Below are 16,151 nucleotides of genomic sequence, written 5' to 3'. Positions count from 1 at the left end.
TAAAAAGTAAATAATATACATACAGAGACATACTAATTCGTCAAAGTCTTTTCTAGACTATTACATCGGTTACAAGCTGTTATGTGCTTGCTCCAACTACACCATGAAAAGGTCAATATTTTGTTATAAATGCAGTTTTAATATACACGAATGCTGTGAAGCTGCAGATGCTGAGTGAGAATAAAGGTCCTGCTGTCGTCTCCCATGCCTTCCTGGGCCAGGTTGACCCAGGCGCCAGTTACTATGTACAAGCAAGCTCCTCAACAACAGAATCAAGAATGCGAAATGCCAGCCAGTTTCGCAGCTGTGTTTTTTTTATGCCTAGATTCCATACAACTATCGAAATGCTCCATCAGTAGAGCTTAAAGTACCCCCTCCACAGCCGCCGCAAGTCTTGCCGCGGATCATACCGCAGCGACGTCGTGAGCAGCGCAGCATAGCTCGGCAGGCCGTACCGCTGCAGCACATCCTGCCACTGGCCGCCGTAGTTCATGTACACAAACGCGCGGTCCGCGCCGCGCGCCCTCATCCTGTCCTCAGCCGCGCCGACCAGCGCCCGCGTGCCGTCCAGGACGGCCGCGTCGAGTGCCTCGTCGGACCAGCCGGTCAGGAAGTGCATCACGACCAGCGGCCCCGTCTCCGGCGAGAGCCCCATGGCGTTGCCGCCGCGCGCGCGCGACGCCCGCAGGTGGCTGCGCGAGACGGCCTGGTAGATGGCGAACGGTGCGTAGACGGCGCCGCGCGCGGCCGCCTGCGGGACAATGGCCAGCACGGCGGCGTCCCACAGCGCGAGCAGCTCGGTGATGGCGGCCGGAGAGCCGGCCGCAAAGGCAATGTTGGACCACGCCTGGCGCTGTCCGTAGGCGCTCGAGATGGTCGCGGAGATGGCGCTGAGGTTGCCGACCATGCTCGTGTTGGCGAGCACGCCGGGGATAGCGTCAAAGGCGGAAAAGGCAGGCGGCGTGGCGTACGTCGACGCGCTGAGCCGCGGCGGCGGCGTTGCGTGGAAGAAGCTCGCGAGGTTTGTGAAGCCGCCGTAGGCGGGCTGGTGCATACGCACGAAGTACGCATGGGCGTCCGGGTCCTCCTCCATGCCGTCTGTGAAAAGCGTCGTCGCGGCCTCGGCAATGGCCTCGTCCGCGCGGCCGTCAAAGATGACGGTGCGCGTCCACAAGTCGCCCTGCTGAATCGTGGCGAGGTCAAACCTCGTAACGATGCCGAAGCTGGAGCCGCCGCCGCCCTTCAGGGCGCGAAACAAGTCCCGGTGCTGGCTCGCGTTGGCGTACACGACCGCCCCCGACGCCAGCACGACCTCCATGCCGAGCACGTTGTCGCAGGCCCAGCCGTGGCGGCCGGAGAAGAAGGAGAAGCCGCCGCCGAGGAGCAGGCCGGCGACGCCGACGTCGGCGTCGCGGCCGCCGAGCACGGCGCGGGCGTGGGGGTCCAGGGCGGCCGAGACGTCGCCCCAGCGGAGGCCGGCGCCGACGGCGACGGAGGTGTGGTCGGGGGCGAGGCGCAGGGTGCGCAGCCGCGCGAGGGACACGGTGACGCCGTCGTCCGTGTTGGAGCCGTTGGCGTGTGCCGTGTGGCCGCCGGCGCGGACGGTGAACGGGGCGCCGGCGCGGATGAGCGTGGTGAGCACGACGGCGACCTCGGCCGCGGACGAGGGCGAGACGAGGCAATAGGGCCGCTGGGCGCTCTGGCGCGCGGACCAGTAGGACAGGCCGCCGAGGTACGACGTCGAGTTGGGGAAGGCGACGCCGTCGCCGAGCGAAGCGGCGAGCGTGGCGCACTGGGTTGGGTTAGAAGACGTGGTACCAGTGAGAGGGGGGGTGTTGAACGTACGGCATCGAGGATGTTGCTGGTGGTGGATGCCGCTGGAGTGAGTAGGGCGGCGACAACCCCCAATGTGAGCGGTGGACGCATATTGTACAAGATGGTGGAATGGTCGGCGAGATGTTCAGGAACCTGGCAATTGGGAGACTGTCCGATCCCCTCAGCACCGGCTATGTTTTATGACGGGCGAGACATTTCCATTACATATAATAAAGGGGTTACATATAAGGCAGGGCCGCTTTAGATTGGGCTCCGGATCGTGCCCGTTGAGAGGTAATCGAGGCGATGCGCCAGGCCGGCAGCCCATGCAGGAGGAGACCGGTCAAGAAGGGGCGATGTGGCATCTCCGCGGGATACGACCGGGCCAAGTATTGACAGCTTGTAAAAGGCGCTGCATCCTCAGGTTGCGTCGATGCGGTAGGACTTGTCCGATCCCCCTGCTTGCACGATGCGTGGATATACATATTGGTTATTGGCAGTACATATTCAAGGTTGGGGCGAAAAACTTGCATAACCCGGGGCAGATCATCACTGCCGAAGCTAACTATTAGTACTAACTAGTGGCGCTCGATCATGCACTAAATTCTTAGTAAACAAGTTGACAACTCGCTCTCGAGACTTTGGCAACAGCTTTGAGCAGCTGCTCAATTCGTCTTTCAACCAGCAGACTTTCAAAATCTTGAGTTTTCTCTCATATCTTGTACCAGTATCACTTCGCTATCCCGCTCTCCACTCCACCGAGTAATAACTAATTCCTTGTAATTGCCGTCGATGAACCAGAAACCTACCTAGCTATCCAGCTTGCGCCGAACCCCCTGGACATCCACCGGCTCCAATAAATCAGAGCCCGCCCGGCCTACCGAGAATCTTCTTTCTGCCTGCCTTTCTCAATTCCACTGGTGGTTACGGACATCCGGATAAATGCGACGCTTGCTTCATCACGTTTCTCTTGGTCGAAAATATTCATCTTCATCCAAGAGCCTCCTTCTTACTGTGCAACTCTTCTCCTCTTCTCAGCTTCTTTGACGTCATCGTCATGGCGCTGACTGTCGCTTACACGAAGAACACGACCGGCGCAAAATTACCCGATTACTCCACGGAGCGCAAAATAATGGCACCAAAGAACCCACTCCTATTGAATAGTACTTAAATCATGCTACTACGGTGTGGATTTCCATTTTCCAGCTTAGCGACACCTCCGCCATTCGCATCCTTCCCACCATTTCGTCTCCTAGTCCAGGCCAGGGCAGCCCTCCGAGTAGACCGTCACCGAGTCGTACGGGTAGGGCTGATCGTAGATAAGGTCGTAGTGGCTGCCCGGGTACTTGGGCGCGTTGGCGCCGAGCGCCTCCGAGACGTGCTGCAGCATAATGTGCTCCCACGCAATCAGGATGTTGCCGTCGCCGCTGTAGGCCCTGGCCTCTTTGGCGGCGCATTCGGGGTCGTCGTACTCGCACTCGTGCTCAATCGTCAGCCCAAGAGACCGTGCCAGCGGCAGCGTCGTGTTGTACGGGCGCTGGCTGAGGTTGTCTATTTTGAAGTGAGGTTAGCAGCTTTTCAGTGCTTTGTTGTTAGGGTGCTGCCTTACCGCCGGAGTGAGGGTTCTGGACAATAATCTTTTGAATGTTGAAGTCGCTGTCGCGGCCAAAGACGTTGACCAGGCACTGCTCCCGCTTCATGCCCTGCGCCGAGATGGTGCCGTCCGAGTTCTTCTCGGCGTGCCGGATCAGGAAGATGTTGGGCTGAGCGGCGGCTCCAGCAGCGAGGGTAGCACCGATTAAGGTAGAGAACTTCATGTTGGAGTATGGAAAGCAATACAATCCGAGAGAAATATGAGTATAAAGCGAGATGATCCGAGAGAGGCTGCAACTGTTTTTGCAAAAGCTGTGGCTCGAGATTCTTCCCTTGAAGCTGGAGAGCACGGTAGCCTATTTATACCGCACCGGATTGATCTGGATTGATCACATACCATATGCCGTCCTGGAGACCCTTTCTGTAGATAATTTCGATGGCCAAATTCTCCAATCACAGCCTGTACTTCGCCACCATGGTCAACTTGACCGGCATCATCTTCCGGAGGGTTGCATCGGCCCTTGACGACGATCTCCCAAAACGGCAGGTGAACACTTCGTCGAAGCGCACTTGCCTAATCCAAAGCAGGTCTGGACAGGGGAGAAAAGGTGATAAAACTCACCTGCCTCTGACTTTGGCAACGGGTCATCGCTAGTGTGGCGCTCGAGATCTTGGCTTCGATTGACGGAAGAGAATCTGATAAGATGTCGGTGCCACCCGAGATAGGAGCAGTCCCCGCGAGGTCTTGGCAGTGACTGCCGCGGGACGCCAACACGGAATGTCAAGATGAACTAGTCAAAATGTTGAAACGAGGTTCTTTGTACCCTGTTCTCTTCCCGGACGGAGTAGGGCCACCTCGAGACATCGTGCACTAGTCTAGCCTTGAAAGTTGACCGAAACACTATTGCGGATCGTCCAAGAGATACAATCATCCGGAGAACAGGCAGCACGTGGGTAGTCGGCAGATACTACTTACATAAAATAACTGTATAGACATGCTTCTGAAGTAGTGAGTATTAATGGTCAGTTCTGCCCATCGTCGTCCATTTGCGGCAACAGGGAACGAGGACTGCTTTGGACAAGAGCTTGATCTTTCTTGAACAGCAATTATTTCATCTGGAAAGTACTTGACAGGGGTTACTTACTGTCTCACTTGCGACTATGACAGGTTTCTCTATACATGGCATGGCATCACAAACCTCCTGGCTCAACAAGCGGCTGCTAGAGCCAACACTGAGAAGGCCTCTGACCGCGTACACTGAAGGATCACGCCAACCTGTTACATTACCATACACGCGGTACTAACTATATCCCTTTCGTAACTATTGTCTGGAAATATTTTCCCAAATAATGACGCTGCTCTTTTGGTGTGCCGGCGACAACCGATCCCTCGTCGCCTTCGGGACTTGCGACAATGGGGGGACTCAACTCCTTTCTGGAAGCTAACAGTTCTCATTTTGTAGAAATCCCCTCCTGTTTGACTTCTAAATCTAACGGGAACCTTCTTTTATTTCCATATACTTTCTCTCCCGATTTTGTATACATACGCCAGTGCCGTTCTCGCGCGCACCGACAGGCACCACCTTTAGGGTACCTTGGAAGCTAAAGTGCCCTGTATTAGCACCTGCCTGTAGAAGCCACCAAGACTTTCAGTGCCCCTCTGTCGAGCATGGGTCAACATTTCTACCTCGTGCATCTCTGGAGAAGCACACAACTTCTGCTTCTTCGTACCAGAATATACGGCAAAACTCCGACCGACCATGCCTCTGTAAGCCGCCCTGCCCATCAGAGCCTCCTCCCATTTCGGGGGAACTGCTCGCTAACACCCCACTCTAGTCACCTGCTAGGGAAGAAATCATGGAACGTCTACAACAAGGACAACATTGAGCGCGTGCGCCGCGACGAGGCCAGCGCCAAGGCGGCCGAGGAAGCAGCGGAGCAGCGCATGCAGGAAGTCGACGCGGCACGACGACTCGCGATCCTGCGCGGCGAAACACCACCCCCGATCGAACAAGAGGAAGCGGCGGCCGCCGACCCAGAAGCGAGCCCATCGCGCCGTCTAGGCACGGGCAGGCGACCGCGCAAGCGCCACGGCGAAGACGACACCGACTTTGAGCTGCGCATCGCCGCTGAGCGCGAAGCCACCGTGCGCGGGGCCGCCGCGGACGCGAGGCGAGCCACGAGCTCCGCGCCCATTGTCGACCGTCGGGGCCACATTGACCTGTTTGGCGGAGACGTCGACCGGAGCCGCCACGCCGACAAGAACGAAGACGCCGAGCGGGACAAGCGCCGCAAGGAGCGCGAGTACGAGGACCAATACACGATGCGCTTCGCCAACGCCGGCGGCCAGCCGGGCCTGGACGCGCCGTGGTACGCGGCCGAGGATGGGAGCACGGCGCAGAAGCAGGTGGCGAAGAATGTCTGGGGCCGGGACGACCCGAGGCGCAAGGACCGCGAGGCGAAGCGCACCGTCGCGAGCGACCCGCTGGCGATGATGAAGCAGGGCGCGGCCAGGGTGCGCGAGCTCAGGCAGGAGCGCGGCAAGCTGGAGGAGGAGCGCGATAGGGAGCTGCGGCAGATGAGGCGGGAGGAGGAGAGGAGAGAGCGCCGTGGGCAGCACCGCGCGGGGAGGCGGAGGTCACGCTCCCCGAGAGAGGAGGGGCGGCAGAGGTCGGGTTATGGCAGAAGCGCTGGTAGGAGTCGGGACGAGGAACACCGTCATCGTGACCGCAGCGGAGATGGGAGCCGTGATGATAGACGAAGACGGCATCGGTCGCGGTCGCGGTCGCGAGATCGAGGGAGACATGGCCGGCATGATGATGAGAAACGACACAAATGATACCCCATATAGCATGCATTTAATATCTATTACACTGTATTATGACCATCCATATTTCAACGCTGTATATTCCGAATCCTGCTGGCACCGCTCATTTCTCCGTCCACGGCAGCTTAATCTGCACGGGCCGCATGTCCTTGGTCGCCATATCCACGAGCGGCTGCGCCGGCAACCCCTTGAGCGCCTTGCAAATCTCGCTATACACGGCCTCGGAGACGCCCTCGCGGCGACTCGAGTACACGTCGATGCCCTCCTTTGTAAACAGCGTGGGCGCGAACCACGTCACCGCCCAGCGCTCCGCGGCGGTCTCGCCCCAGCCCAGCACCTCCCAGTGGCTGGACACGAAGAAGAGCCAGCCCTTGCCGCGCCAGTCCCAGCCGCGGGCGGTGGCTGCTTGCGTGTCGACGCCCGTCACCGTCTTGAGCACGCCCTGCTTGTCGGCGGGCTCGTACTCGACGAGGTCGTCGATGCGCGCGCGCGAGTCGCCGCGGTCCGCGAGCGGCGCGTAGGTGATGCGCACGTTGCGCGCAGAGCGCCACATGGACAGCGTCGAGTGCGTGACGGTCCATGTGCCGGTGAGCCAGTCGATGGGCGGTGGTGGTTGGGGAGCCGCGTCGGCCGCGGCGGTGGGCTTGGTGCTGGCGTATTTGGAGGGCAGGGAGAGGGTGATGGGGCCAATGTCTGCCGCCATTGCTGCGGTGTTTCTTTTTGAGAATTTGCGCGAATGATGTAACAGTACGTTGGGCTATGCTGCTTTTTTGTGTGGTTTTGTTTAGTGACAGAGAAGGAAGAGGTTGTCGGTTGGTTGATGAAACCGGTGACGGGCACGGATGGAGCCGTCATCTCGGAAGCTACTGGTCCCGAGATGTATCGGTTTAGCCGGGGAGACTGCCGTTCCTTCGGTACCGCCCTAAACCAATTTGCAGGGCAGATTACTCTCCTCGAAGTATGAGGTAAAGGGTTGTTAAACTTGGACGACTGTACGAACGCGGCGAGGTCTTGTTGTGGCTCGCGAAATCACAGTTATAGATAGATGATGTTACTTTAGCCCAACTTATACACTGACCATGCGCCAATGCAATGCAATGCAATGCATCATTTTCAGAACAACGTTGGGATTAAAAGTGCCATTTCATGACAGTGGAGGACCAATCTACTATACAAATCACAAAATGGCTTAATGACTCGATTTCCGACTACACTTTGGAACACACCAATTCGTGATACCTTCATCCTTACCCTAGAACAAATTATGGCAGGACTCAACGGGCGAATTTTGATCAGAACAACTTTTAGCAGTTTCAGTAACATTCTGCGTCGTAATATGATGATATACTTACTCTGAGGCGGGCGACTGAAACCTAATTGGTACACTCTAGAACCGAGAATACGCAAGCCTTATCAGGCACAAGATTAGCACATGTACGAAACAATGATGAGCCCACGGCAGCCGAAGGAAGAGGAACAATAATAAAAAGACGTACCATTTTCCTCGCAGCGTAATGACGGCATACGCATCCCCCTTGTCATCCTCCTCCTTTTCGACCTTTGCGCTAAAGTTGATGGCGCTCATGATGCCGTCGCCAAACTTTTCATTGAGCACCGCCTTGAACGAGTAGCCGTAGTTTTGCACAATCTCGTAGAGGCGGTAGATGAGCGGCTCGACCGGCGGCATGGGCCCCGCGCGGCCGCGGTCCGGGAAGCCCATCATCTGCGCGGCCAGCGCCTCGCGCGGCACCTGCAGCAGCTCCGACAGCTTGGCCACGTCGTCGGCCGAGGCCTGCGCCTGGCCGTAGAAGAGCGCCGCGACGGCGACCTCGTCCCGGCCAATGTGCGAGGCAATGTCGGCAAAGGTCAGGTTCTTGGTGGTCTTGGCGGCGAAGAGCGCCTGGCTGTAGGGCGGCAGGCGGCTCACCATGGACAGCTAGCAGAGGAAGTCGATGTTAATAACATTGGGTTCTCTATAATGGAGGGCTTTGGGGCGGAGGGGTAAGGGACTTGCGTCGAGAGTGGCGAGTCTGTTTGTGTCGGACATTTTGAGGGTTTTGAATGGCGGGGTAATTGTTGGAAGCTATGTTTGAGAAGGAACTGCTACAAGAGGGCCGTCGAGGAGAATTCTGGGGAATTCGCCTGTTTAAACCCTCGCAAACACCGAATTATCCCCATCGAGCAAAGGAGGGGGGAAGTTCATATAATTCGTGAAATACCCCGCGCCGTGTCCCACAACATCGATAAGGCGGCTTGGGCGGGAGGTTGCCCCCGCTAGTCCTTGCCGATAGACAGCGCGTGATCCTGCTGTCACAACTCAATTGAGTATGGTTTTACTTATTATTCAGCCCCTCCTCGGGGTTCGGCGGTGTCTGTCGGTATCTGCCGACGAGATGTCGCATATCCTTTGGCACACTGCGCTGGCATGTCTCATTTGTGCGGGCCATCGGCCCTCGAGCCAATACGTTTCGCAAGGCCGAGGACTGATGGGTTCTGATCCAATATTGATACTCTATGGAGTATTCAACGTTGAGTCATAAAAAAAAGCATTAATTGAATTGAGGGTCAACGCAGGTATTCATGACTTGCACGAGTCTGCGGCCGGGGATGAAAAGTACATCCGGCAAACGAGCACTTTATTCTCGGCCAATGATTTGTCCAAAAAAAAGATCCAACATAAAAATGCAAGTAAGACAAAAAGTTCCATCACCCCGCGGATCGCGAGGAGGTTCAGCTCAGCTGTAGCTGCTCTTATGACTTGCAGTCGCGGCTCATCGACACGGATCACCGTCCGACGATCCTGTCGCTCGTTCGCCATGCTAGGCACGACAGGAATAGAGTTACTTATTGGATGAAGGGGCCACACGAAGTAATATTTTATAATCGTATGTAAAGCGCTCGCTATCTTAACCAACCTATACGAGAATACGCCGAGTGAATATAACTTGATTTGATTGATGTACCTGTTACTTGCATTGGTCACTTATTAAAGATTAAAGCCCGTTTGCAAGCCTGTCACCCGCTGGCCGCCGGTTGGCAGCCGGCAGCCGGCAGCCGGCAGCTGGCAACTACAACAGCGGCGAGGGCAAAAACAAACACATCCTCATGTCTTCTCCTTTCATCAACACAACCCTTTCACCAACACAACCCTTTCATCAACACAACCAGATAAATCATCCAACATCTTCAGCGGCGGAAGCGGCGGAAGCAGCAGAAGCAGCAGAAGCAGCTGAAGCAGCTGAAGCAGCTGAAGCAGCAGCAACGTATTGCCATACTGAACGCCATGGCGGTCCCAGCACAATTACTTGCGGCCATTCATGTAAGTAGGCCTCTGACCTTACCCTGCATTCCATAGCTAACCGCGCAATACAAACAGGCCGACTTGGGCAGAAGTCGCCAAGAAGAGCTCCCTCTAAGCAACGAGGAAAAACGAAGACCGTCGTTTCAGCCGCCGCCAGAGGATCTTTCTAAAACATATGATCCAAAGATTAAACAGGCTCTTGAAAGCAGTTGGTCAAGTACGAGACATTCGTTACCTCTCCTAAAATACAACCAATACTGACAGTATCGACATAGCTGCTATTGTCGATGCTGAGTCGGAGCAAATGGCAGGCTTGACCAACCTGAATGCTCGGCCTTGGGCCTCATCAGGGTAAGCACTTGTGTGAAACTGGGAAGACCAAGTGGCTAACTGACTGTAGACAGATACAAGCTTCGCAATTCACCATTCCGGAAAGCAGACAGACAGCTGCCCCGAGACAACCCGCGCTGCCGGCTCCAGCAGCTTCGCCTTCGACTTCTGTCACCCCAGGAACCCCGACCCGAGATCCTTGGCGATGGGGTGGCAAGTGTGAGGTGTCGTGGAACGACACGGTCGTTACGAACGCAGAATTCTGCGTCGAAGCCCGTGATAGCAAGAACGGAGGACTCTTGATACTGCGAGCCGCGGGCCAGGCCGAATTGAGATTGAGTGTCCTGGATTTCGAGGTGCCGGTCATTTACGGCACATCCTGCATCATCAAAATGAGGTCCATGGCAGGGGCGGCAGTCCAACTCCGAGTCTATGCCGTAAAGCCAGCACCACCAACGACGGCAGAGAAGCTCGTCCAAATTTTGGACAGGCTCCAGGCTGCTGTCTGCAAAGCGTCGGGGATAGAACGGCCCAAGCCACCGACTACACCATCAACCCCTCGAGTCGACAAGGTTACGACAGCGCCCAAATCACTCATATGCGCCGACTCACCAGAGTCTTCGCCCGAGCCATCGCCGCGTCTCAGACAGATCCAGCTCATCGAAGTATCGGCGCCCAAAAAAACCAGCACGGCGCCTATAAGTCTCGATGAAATTTTCGACAGCATCAACAAATTTGCGCAGAATGCGTACAACCAGAACACCGGCTATGCCGTCCCCATATTGCCGGCTGCTTCGGCCACGGAGCAGCAGCCCAGCGACGTGGCGATGACCGAGTGGCTGAACAAGGGCTGCCTGGACTCGGAGGTGGACAAGACGAAGCGTGTCTTGTTGGAAATTATGCGCTTCATGCAGCAGCTGCAGCTCAAGGAGTCTGCCACGCCGAAGCCCCTAACGATGTCCAGCCAAACCATAGAGGTCTTCAGAGCGATTGACTGCGAGGTTAAAAGCCAGGGCCGCGGCATTTGCTATAGCGCTCCTGAGATTCTGGAGCTCAAAAAGGCGGCGGTAGAGCCTGCGGCGATGACGGCCAAGAAGGGGCTGTCGGGCTCCCTCTGGGCCAAGAAGTGAGATTTGTCTTTGTGTTAGATTTTGGAATTTGAGCAGAATTTCGTTTTGTTTCTTCAGTTTTTACATGGCCACGCGCGCATCCAGCGCCTGTTGCTTGGCCCTGCACTTTGCCTCGTACTTTTGCAGCAGCGGCAGCGCCTCGTCGCCGTCCAGCGCCGCCCTTGACTCGCCCTGCAGGGCCTGCGCAGCAAAGTCGGCGGCCTCCTGGTAGCGTCGGAAGAAGTAGAGCTCCTCGACGGCGTGCAGCAGCTCTTGCACGTCCATTTTGCTAGCGTTGCTCCGGAGTGGCAGCTTGATGTGCTTGTATATCTGGCACAGATTGGGTTTGTAAGTCACAGTGCTTCTTGCTTTGCAGCAGACAACAAATGTTCTTGGGAGAAAAAGATGATTATTCTGCTTTTGAGGGGGCGAGGTAAAACTCACATTTCCATTCTGAACGCGGGTCGCATAGGTCTTGCGTACGGCCTGAAACTCCTCCTCCGACTGCCCGGTGCGCTTGGCCTTTTTCTCCGCGGCCGTGGTGTCCTCGGCGTCGGAGACTTCAATGTTGAGAATGCCCAAGTCTTCGAGGTCGCTCATCTTGGGGACTGCGGCCACGAATTCTTGCTTGGTTGCGGGGGTGGTATGGGCAACGTCGTTTGTTCAGGAGGGAGGTTTTACATGCTCAAATTTTGCAGCGAGTGAGGGTTGTGGCGGCCCCACTTGCAACTTATATGCGAGTTACTGAATCTATGCGTGTCTTTCATGTTATTTTTTGGTCTTCTGTCTCATTTCATTCATTATACCTAATTCGTAGTATCTTCCAAATTGCCATCTTTACTCCCCCCTTACCACAGCACCTCACGCCCGAAAACGCCAACTTTTTTGTCAACCGTTTACCTACTCTGCATTCGTTCCGCATCACAGCCACCGCAGGGCAAAGACCTCATCGCCATGGCGCGAGTTGCCCACCTCCACCGTCGCGCTACTAACACTCGTCGGGATAGTCTCCTTCTTCTCGAGCACGATGCGGCGCGCCGTCGCGGGCGGCAGCTTATAAAACGCGCGCCCGTTATGGCTAAGGAAGTTTTCTAGCCTCTCCTGGGTCACGTCCGCGTCGCGCAGCACGCCGCGCTCGAGGCCCTCTTGCAGCGCACGCACGACGAGCTGCGTGACAAACGGCTGCGTGAAGACACCCGCGGGGGCCTTACCCTCTGCCGCCGCCGTCTTGTTCTGGATGGGGTGGGGGGCACTGTCGCTTCCGCTGGGTCGTTGGGGTTAGCCGAGATGGAAACAGGAGGGGGGGGGCAGGGCAACCGAGCGTACAAGAAGAACTTGGGGTTGCCGCTCATGGCGGCTTGGAGCAGCGCGTCGCGGTCGAGAGGCTTCTTGGGGATGGGCTTGCAAAACGCAAAGGGGTCGCAGCAGGCGTCGGCCTCGGTAAGATACAGGTGATGCGCGGTAATGGTGGCGCCGACGTTGGGTCCGCAGGCCTTGACAGCCTCGACCGCGGCCGCCGTGGTGCAGTGCTCAAGCTATCATCACCCGTGTCAGACTCCGCACTGTTTAGAAGCCCCCCCTTAGATCAAGCAGAAAAACTCACAATGATGCGCAGCTTGGGGAAGCGCGCGTGCAGGCTCGTCAGCGTGGGCAGGAAGGCCTCCTCGAGAGTCAGGCCGGCGGGTGCGAGCGCCTCGAGGGCCTCGCCGTGCAGGTTGAGCACCATGTCGGCACGTTCCATAGCCGCAAAGGTGTCGTAAAAGGCCGTGAGGTCGGCCACGCCATTATCCGAGTTGGTCGTCGCGCCTTGCGGGTAGAGCTTGACGCCGGTGATGCCCGCCGCCGCGGCTTGGTCAATCACGTCTGGCGTCACGGTCTGGTGCAGGAAGAGCGACATGAGGTAGTTGACGCGGGGGTTGACAGCGAGGAGCTTCTGCTTATACTCGAGCGCCATCTCAACTGTGGTCACGGGAGGAACCTGCCCTCGTTAGCATACACAGACACCCGACCAGCTCTCAAGCAACAGCACCGTTGCCCGCGCAGGAGCGAGACGTACCAGATTGGGCATACTGTAAAATGGCCAATGAGTTAGTCACTGCAACTTTTCTTCGTGATTTTGTAGTCAATTGCTTGCTTACACAAAGGCCGTGTCAACGCCGCCGGCGGTCAGGGTCGGGGCAACCAGCTCCATCATGTCACCCTGGCGCAGGTGGACGTGCATGTCCGCCGTAGCGGGCAGCTCGATCCGCTGGATGTTTCGTAGATCCATTCTATCGAGATGGACGATTAATTGCGTCTATTATTGACCCAATGTATGCAGAGAGATTCGCGATCCAAGTCTGCGCGATTGTCCCGCAGAAGGCTTGAAAATTGGTTCGGCATCACGTGGAGTCCCACCGCATTCTCTACAACTCGATTGTACTTGTGCACCTTACCACGTGTTCAGAGGAGACGACGATTTATAATTTTTTTTTTAAAAAAGATCATTAGATTCTTACATCATTTACATCAAAACTATGGGCACTACTTAGAAAAGCCACGAAACATAGCGGTGGTAGAACTTGCGAGCTCCTTGGCTCTGAGCACGATCGAGCTTGAGGTTCTCCAGATACTCCTGTTCTTCGTTGTCGATAATGCTCCTGCCGGTGTAGAAATCGGCCTCGCTTGGCTTCACGGGGCGTGATTTGGTAATGAACATGTGACCAAACAGGAAGATGAGGTACATGGGAATGCCAATGTAGCCGGTGATGAAGTCCTTGTAGGCAAAGTGGGTGGTTTTTGTGTGGACAAAGACGGTAAAGTTCTTGGTCACACAGATCAGGCAGCAGAAGAAGAGGGCGACAACGGTGCCCCAGTAGCCTTGCGGCGCAATGTAGGGCATGGCGGTGTCGGGGATGTTCTGGGCCTTGCGGGCCTTGACAAAGTACAGATGGGTGACGAGGATGGAGATCCAGGCCAGGAGGCCGAAGACGGTGGTGAGGTTGACAAAGTAGCCAAAGACGGTCTTGGAGTCGCTGCTGACATTCATGAAAGCCAGGCAGGCGAAGACGGCAGCGGTGCCGAGGGCGACGTACGGAACACCGCGCCTGTCGGTGCGCTTGAAGATGGCGGGGGCGGACTCGTCCGAGGCCAGACCGTAGAGGGTACGGCTGGCAATGTAGAGGTCCGAGTTGGATGCGGAAAAGACAAAGACGAGGATGCAGCCGTTGATGATGTGCGGCAGGACCTTGACGCCGGCAATCTGGGCGGCGACGACAAAGGGGGAGGAGGCGGCCGAGGCGCCCTTTGTGGAGCCCTGGGAGTTGGCGAACGCCAGCTCGGGCGAGTTGTAGGGCACAATCATGCCGACGAGTAGGACGCTGAGGCAGTAGAAGACGAGGATGCGGTAAAAGGTCAGGCGGATGGCCTTGGGGATGGTGCGGCGCGGGTTCTGGGCCTCGCCGGCGGTGACACCGACGAGCTCGGTGCCGAGGTAGGCAAAGGTGGCGTTGACCATGACGGACCAGAAGCCGAGGAAGCGGCCGAGGTGGCCGGTGGAGTAGCCCTTGAGCTCGGCAAAGGCGCCGGGGTTGCGCCAGTAGCGGAAGCCGGTGGCGTCGTGGTTGGGGCCGCCGCCGCAGGCGATGATGAGGGCGAAGAGGATAATGGCGATGATGACAATGACCTTGAACGAGGACAGCCAAAACTCAAACTCGCCAAAGAACTTGATGCCGCCAAAGTAGTTGATGCAGACGATGGCGACGAGGAAGATGGCGACGAAGACGCCCGGGTTCACCGTCTCCGGCTTGACCCAGTATTGGATGACGAGGGCGGCGGCGGTCAACTGGTTGGGGGTGATGACGAGGTACTTCATGAGATAGCTGCGGAAGGGTCAGCGAGATGTCAAGAGAGAGGCTGTTTATGTATATATATATATATATATATATATAAGGAAAGAACGGAAAGAAAGAAGAAAAAGACATACCACCAACCAAGAGCAAATCCAAGAGACGGATGGCAGTACCGGGTCGCGTAGCCCGTAAAGCCAGAGTGGAGGGGCAGCCAGGCGGCCATTTCGCCCAGCGCGGCCATGACCATGAAGACGAGGCAGCCGACAAAGAGGTAGGAGATGAAGAGGGAGCCGGGGCCGGCCTGGGCGAGGGCCTTGCCGGTGCCGACGATGAGGCCGGTGCCGAGGGCGCCGCCAATGGCAATCATGCTAATGTGGCGGGCCTTGAGGCCGCGGTGCAGCTTCGAGTTGGGGTCCGTCTCGATACCGCGAATGTGCTGCTGGCCCGAGTCGTCGGGGCCCATCATCTTCTCGTCATGGCCGGCACCGCCGCCATAGACGTATTCCTTGTCACTCATGGTTGCTGTGTGTGTGTGTGTGTGAAGTTGTTGCGACGGGACCGGAGCCGTTGTATTGCCAGAAAGATCTACTATTCCTTTATATCTTTGACAGAGATGCCACACGCTGAGATGATCCCCCAAAAGGAAAAAAACAGAGAAGAATGAGGTCGAGAGGCCAACGTCCGTGAGGAGAAGGAGGGGGAGAGGGGGGGAAGGACCTTTTGTAGGGATTTTCCCATTTTCCCCAAAGCATGGTTTCCCAGCTGAGCAGCCTGCCATTTATGGTTTGTCGCGCCTCGCCTCACCCCCCAGCCGTTTTTGTCGGCTGAGGGAACGGCCCAATCTGGGGAGGGTCGTTATCATTGGCGGACCCCCAAGTGCATGGCCAAACCCCAGCAATACGGAGTAAGATACTGGAATGACTAGTCTATCTTTGGACGGCAACGCCGACTCGCGCGGGTGCCCGCTAAAAGCTGGGCTTCCACCACGATAACTGCAAGTTGGATGCGCAGAGAGCGTCAAGAAAGCCCCCCCCCCCCAAGCGGGCAGGTGAGAAAATATTGATACGGGGCCCGGAAGCTTTGCGGAAAACGGACATGGCTTGGTGGCGGCGGGCTAGGGCGGGCTACGGGCGGCCACACTCAATCTCTGGCTGGCAAAGGAAAAGCCCAAAGATTGGCAAGCACACAGGGAGAGAGGGAGAGGCGCAAGCCCTCTAGAGTACGGCAGCCTATAGGTGAGTTATCGCCAAATCCCAATTCACACCTAGTGTGTAGTTAGATACGAAATAATATATACATAAGTAGGCTATTATATTTTTTAGATATGTATTATCCTTATAATAAAT

General features: G+C 56.6%; 9 protein-coding genes across 9 annotated transcripts; 2 read left to right on the top strand and 7 right to left on the bottom strand.

Annotated features, from left to right (window-relative positions):
* Positions 1-352: 352 nt before the first annotated feature.
* Positions 353-1,926, bottom strand: CCM_08461 (FAD binding domain protein; the record flags this gene model as incomplete). Its single annotated transcript, XM_006673599.1, has 2 exons — positions 353-1,792; positions 1,846-1,926. The coding sequence occupies 2 exons, from the start codon at positions 1,924-1,926 to the stop codon at positions 353-355; spliced, it is 1,521 nt and encodes a 506-aa protein (XP_006673662.1).
* Positions 1,927-3,067: 1,141 nt separating this feature from the next.
* CCM_08460 (phosphoglycerate mutase family protein, putative) lies at positions 3,068-3,632 on the bottom strand (the record flags this gene model as incomplete). The annotated part of the gene is made up of 2 exons (XM_006673598.1): positions 3,068-3,366; positions 3,425-3,632. 2 exons carry the CDS (start codon positions 3,630-3,632, stop codon positions 3,068-3,070), a joined length of 507 nt encoding a protein of 168 aa, XP_006673661.1.
* Positions 3,633-5,168: 1,536 nt separating this feature from the next.
* CCM_08459 (uncharacterized protein) lies at positions 5,169-6,105 on the top strand (the record flags this gene model as incomplete). The annotated part of the gene is made up of 3 exons (XM_006673597.1): positions 5,169-5,176; positions 5,245-6,017; positions 6,077-6,105. The coding sequence occupies 3 exons, from the start codon at positions 5,169-5,171 to the stop codon at positions 6,103-6,105; spliced, it is 810 nt and encodes a 269-aa protein (XP_006673660.1).
* A 233-nt stretch (positions 6,106-6,338) lies between these two features.
* Positions 6,339-6,938, bottom strand: CCM_08458 (uncharacterized protein; the record flags this gene model as incomplete). The annotated part of the gene is made up of 1 exon (XM_006673596.1): positions 6,339-6,938. The coding sequence occupies one exon, from the start codon at positions 6,936-6,938 to the stop codon at positions 6,339-6,341; it is 600 nt and encodes a 199-aa protein (XP_006673659.1).
* A 645-nt stretch (positions 6,939-7,583) lies between these two features.
* On the bottom strand, positions 7,584-8,282 carry CCM_08457 (cyanate hydratase, putative; the record flags this gene model as incomplete). The annotated part of the gene is made up of 3 exons (XM_006673595.1): positions 7,584-7,601; positions 7,674-8,171; positions 8,250-8,282. The coding sequence occupies 3 exons, from the start codon at positions 8,280-8,282 to the stop codon at positions 7,584-7,586; spliced, it is 549 nt and encodes a 182-aa protein (XP_006673658.1).
* Positions 8,283-9,518: 1,236 nt separating this feature from the next.
* On the top strand, positions 9,519-10,996 carry CCM_08456 (uncharacterized protein; the record flags this gene model as incomplete). The annotated part of the gene is made up of 4 exons (XM_006673594.1): positions 9,519-9,554; positions 9,612-9,753; positions 9,812-9,887; positions 9,937-10,996. 4 exons carry the CDS (start codon positions 9,519-9,521, stop codon positions 10,994-10,996), a joined length of 1,314 nt encoding a protein of 437 aa, XP_006673657.1.
* Positions 10,997-11,056: 60 nt separating this feature from the next.
* Positions 11,057-11,575, bottom strand: CCM_08455 (uncharacterized protein; the record flags this gene model as incomplete). The annotated part of the gene is made up of 2 exons (XM_006673593.1): positions 11,057-11,305; positions 11,420-11,575. The coding sequence occupies 2 exons, from the start codon at positions 11,573-11,575 to the stop codon at positions 11,057-11,059; spliced, it is 405 nt and encodes a 134-aa protein (XP_006673656.1).
* A 321-nt stretch (positions 11,576-11,896) lies between these two features.
* On the bottom strand, positions 11,897-13,244 carry CCM_08454 (dihydroorotase, homodimeric type; the record flags this gene model as incomplete). Its single annotated transcript, XM_006673592.1, has 5 exons — positions 11,897-12,239; positions 12,302-12,510; positions 12,579-12,953; positions 13,032-13,044; positions 13,114-13,244. 5 exons carry the CDS (start codon positions 13,242-13,244, stop codon positions 11,897-11,899), a joined length of 1,071 nt encoding a protein of 356 aa, XP_006673655.1.
* Positions 13,245-13,502: 258 nt separating this feature from the next.
* On the bottom strand, positions 13,503-15,322 carry CCM_08453 (amino acid permease Dip5; the record flags this gene model as incomplete). Its single annotated transcript, XM_006673591.1, has 2 exons — positions 13,503-14,835; positions 14,940-15,322. The coding sequence occupies 2 exons, from the start codon at positions 15,320-15,322 to the stop codon at positions 13,503-13,505; spliced, it is 1,716 nt and encodes a 571-aa protein (XP_006673654.1).
* Positions 15,323-16,151: the final 829 nt, after the last annotated feature.

The sequence above is a fragment of the Cordyceps militaris genome (genome assembly GCF_000225605.1).
Source record: "Cordyceps militaris CM01 unplaced genomic scaffold CCM_S00007, whole genome shotgun sequence".
In the NCBI taxonomy this organism is placed as follows: Eukaryota; Fungi; Ascomycota; class Sordariomycetes; order Hypocreales; family Cordycipitaceae; genus Cordyceps; species Cordyceps militaris.
The sequence above is the reverse complement of the archived record's forward strand: the minus strand, read 5'-3'. Positions and strand labels throughout refer to the sequence as shown.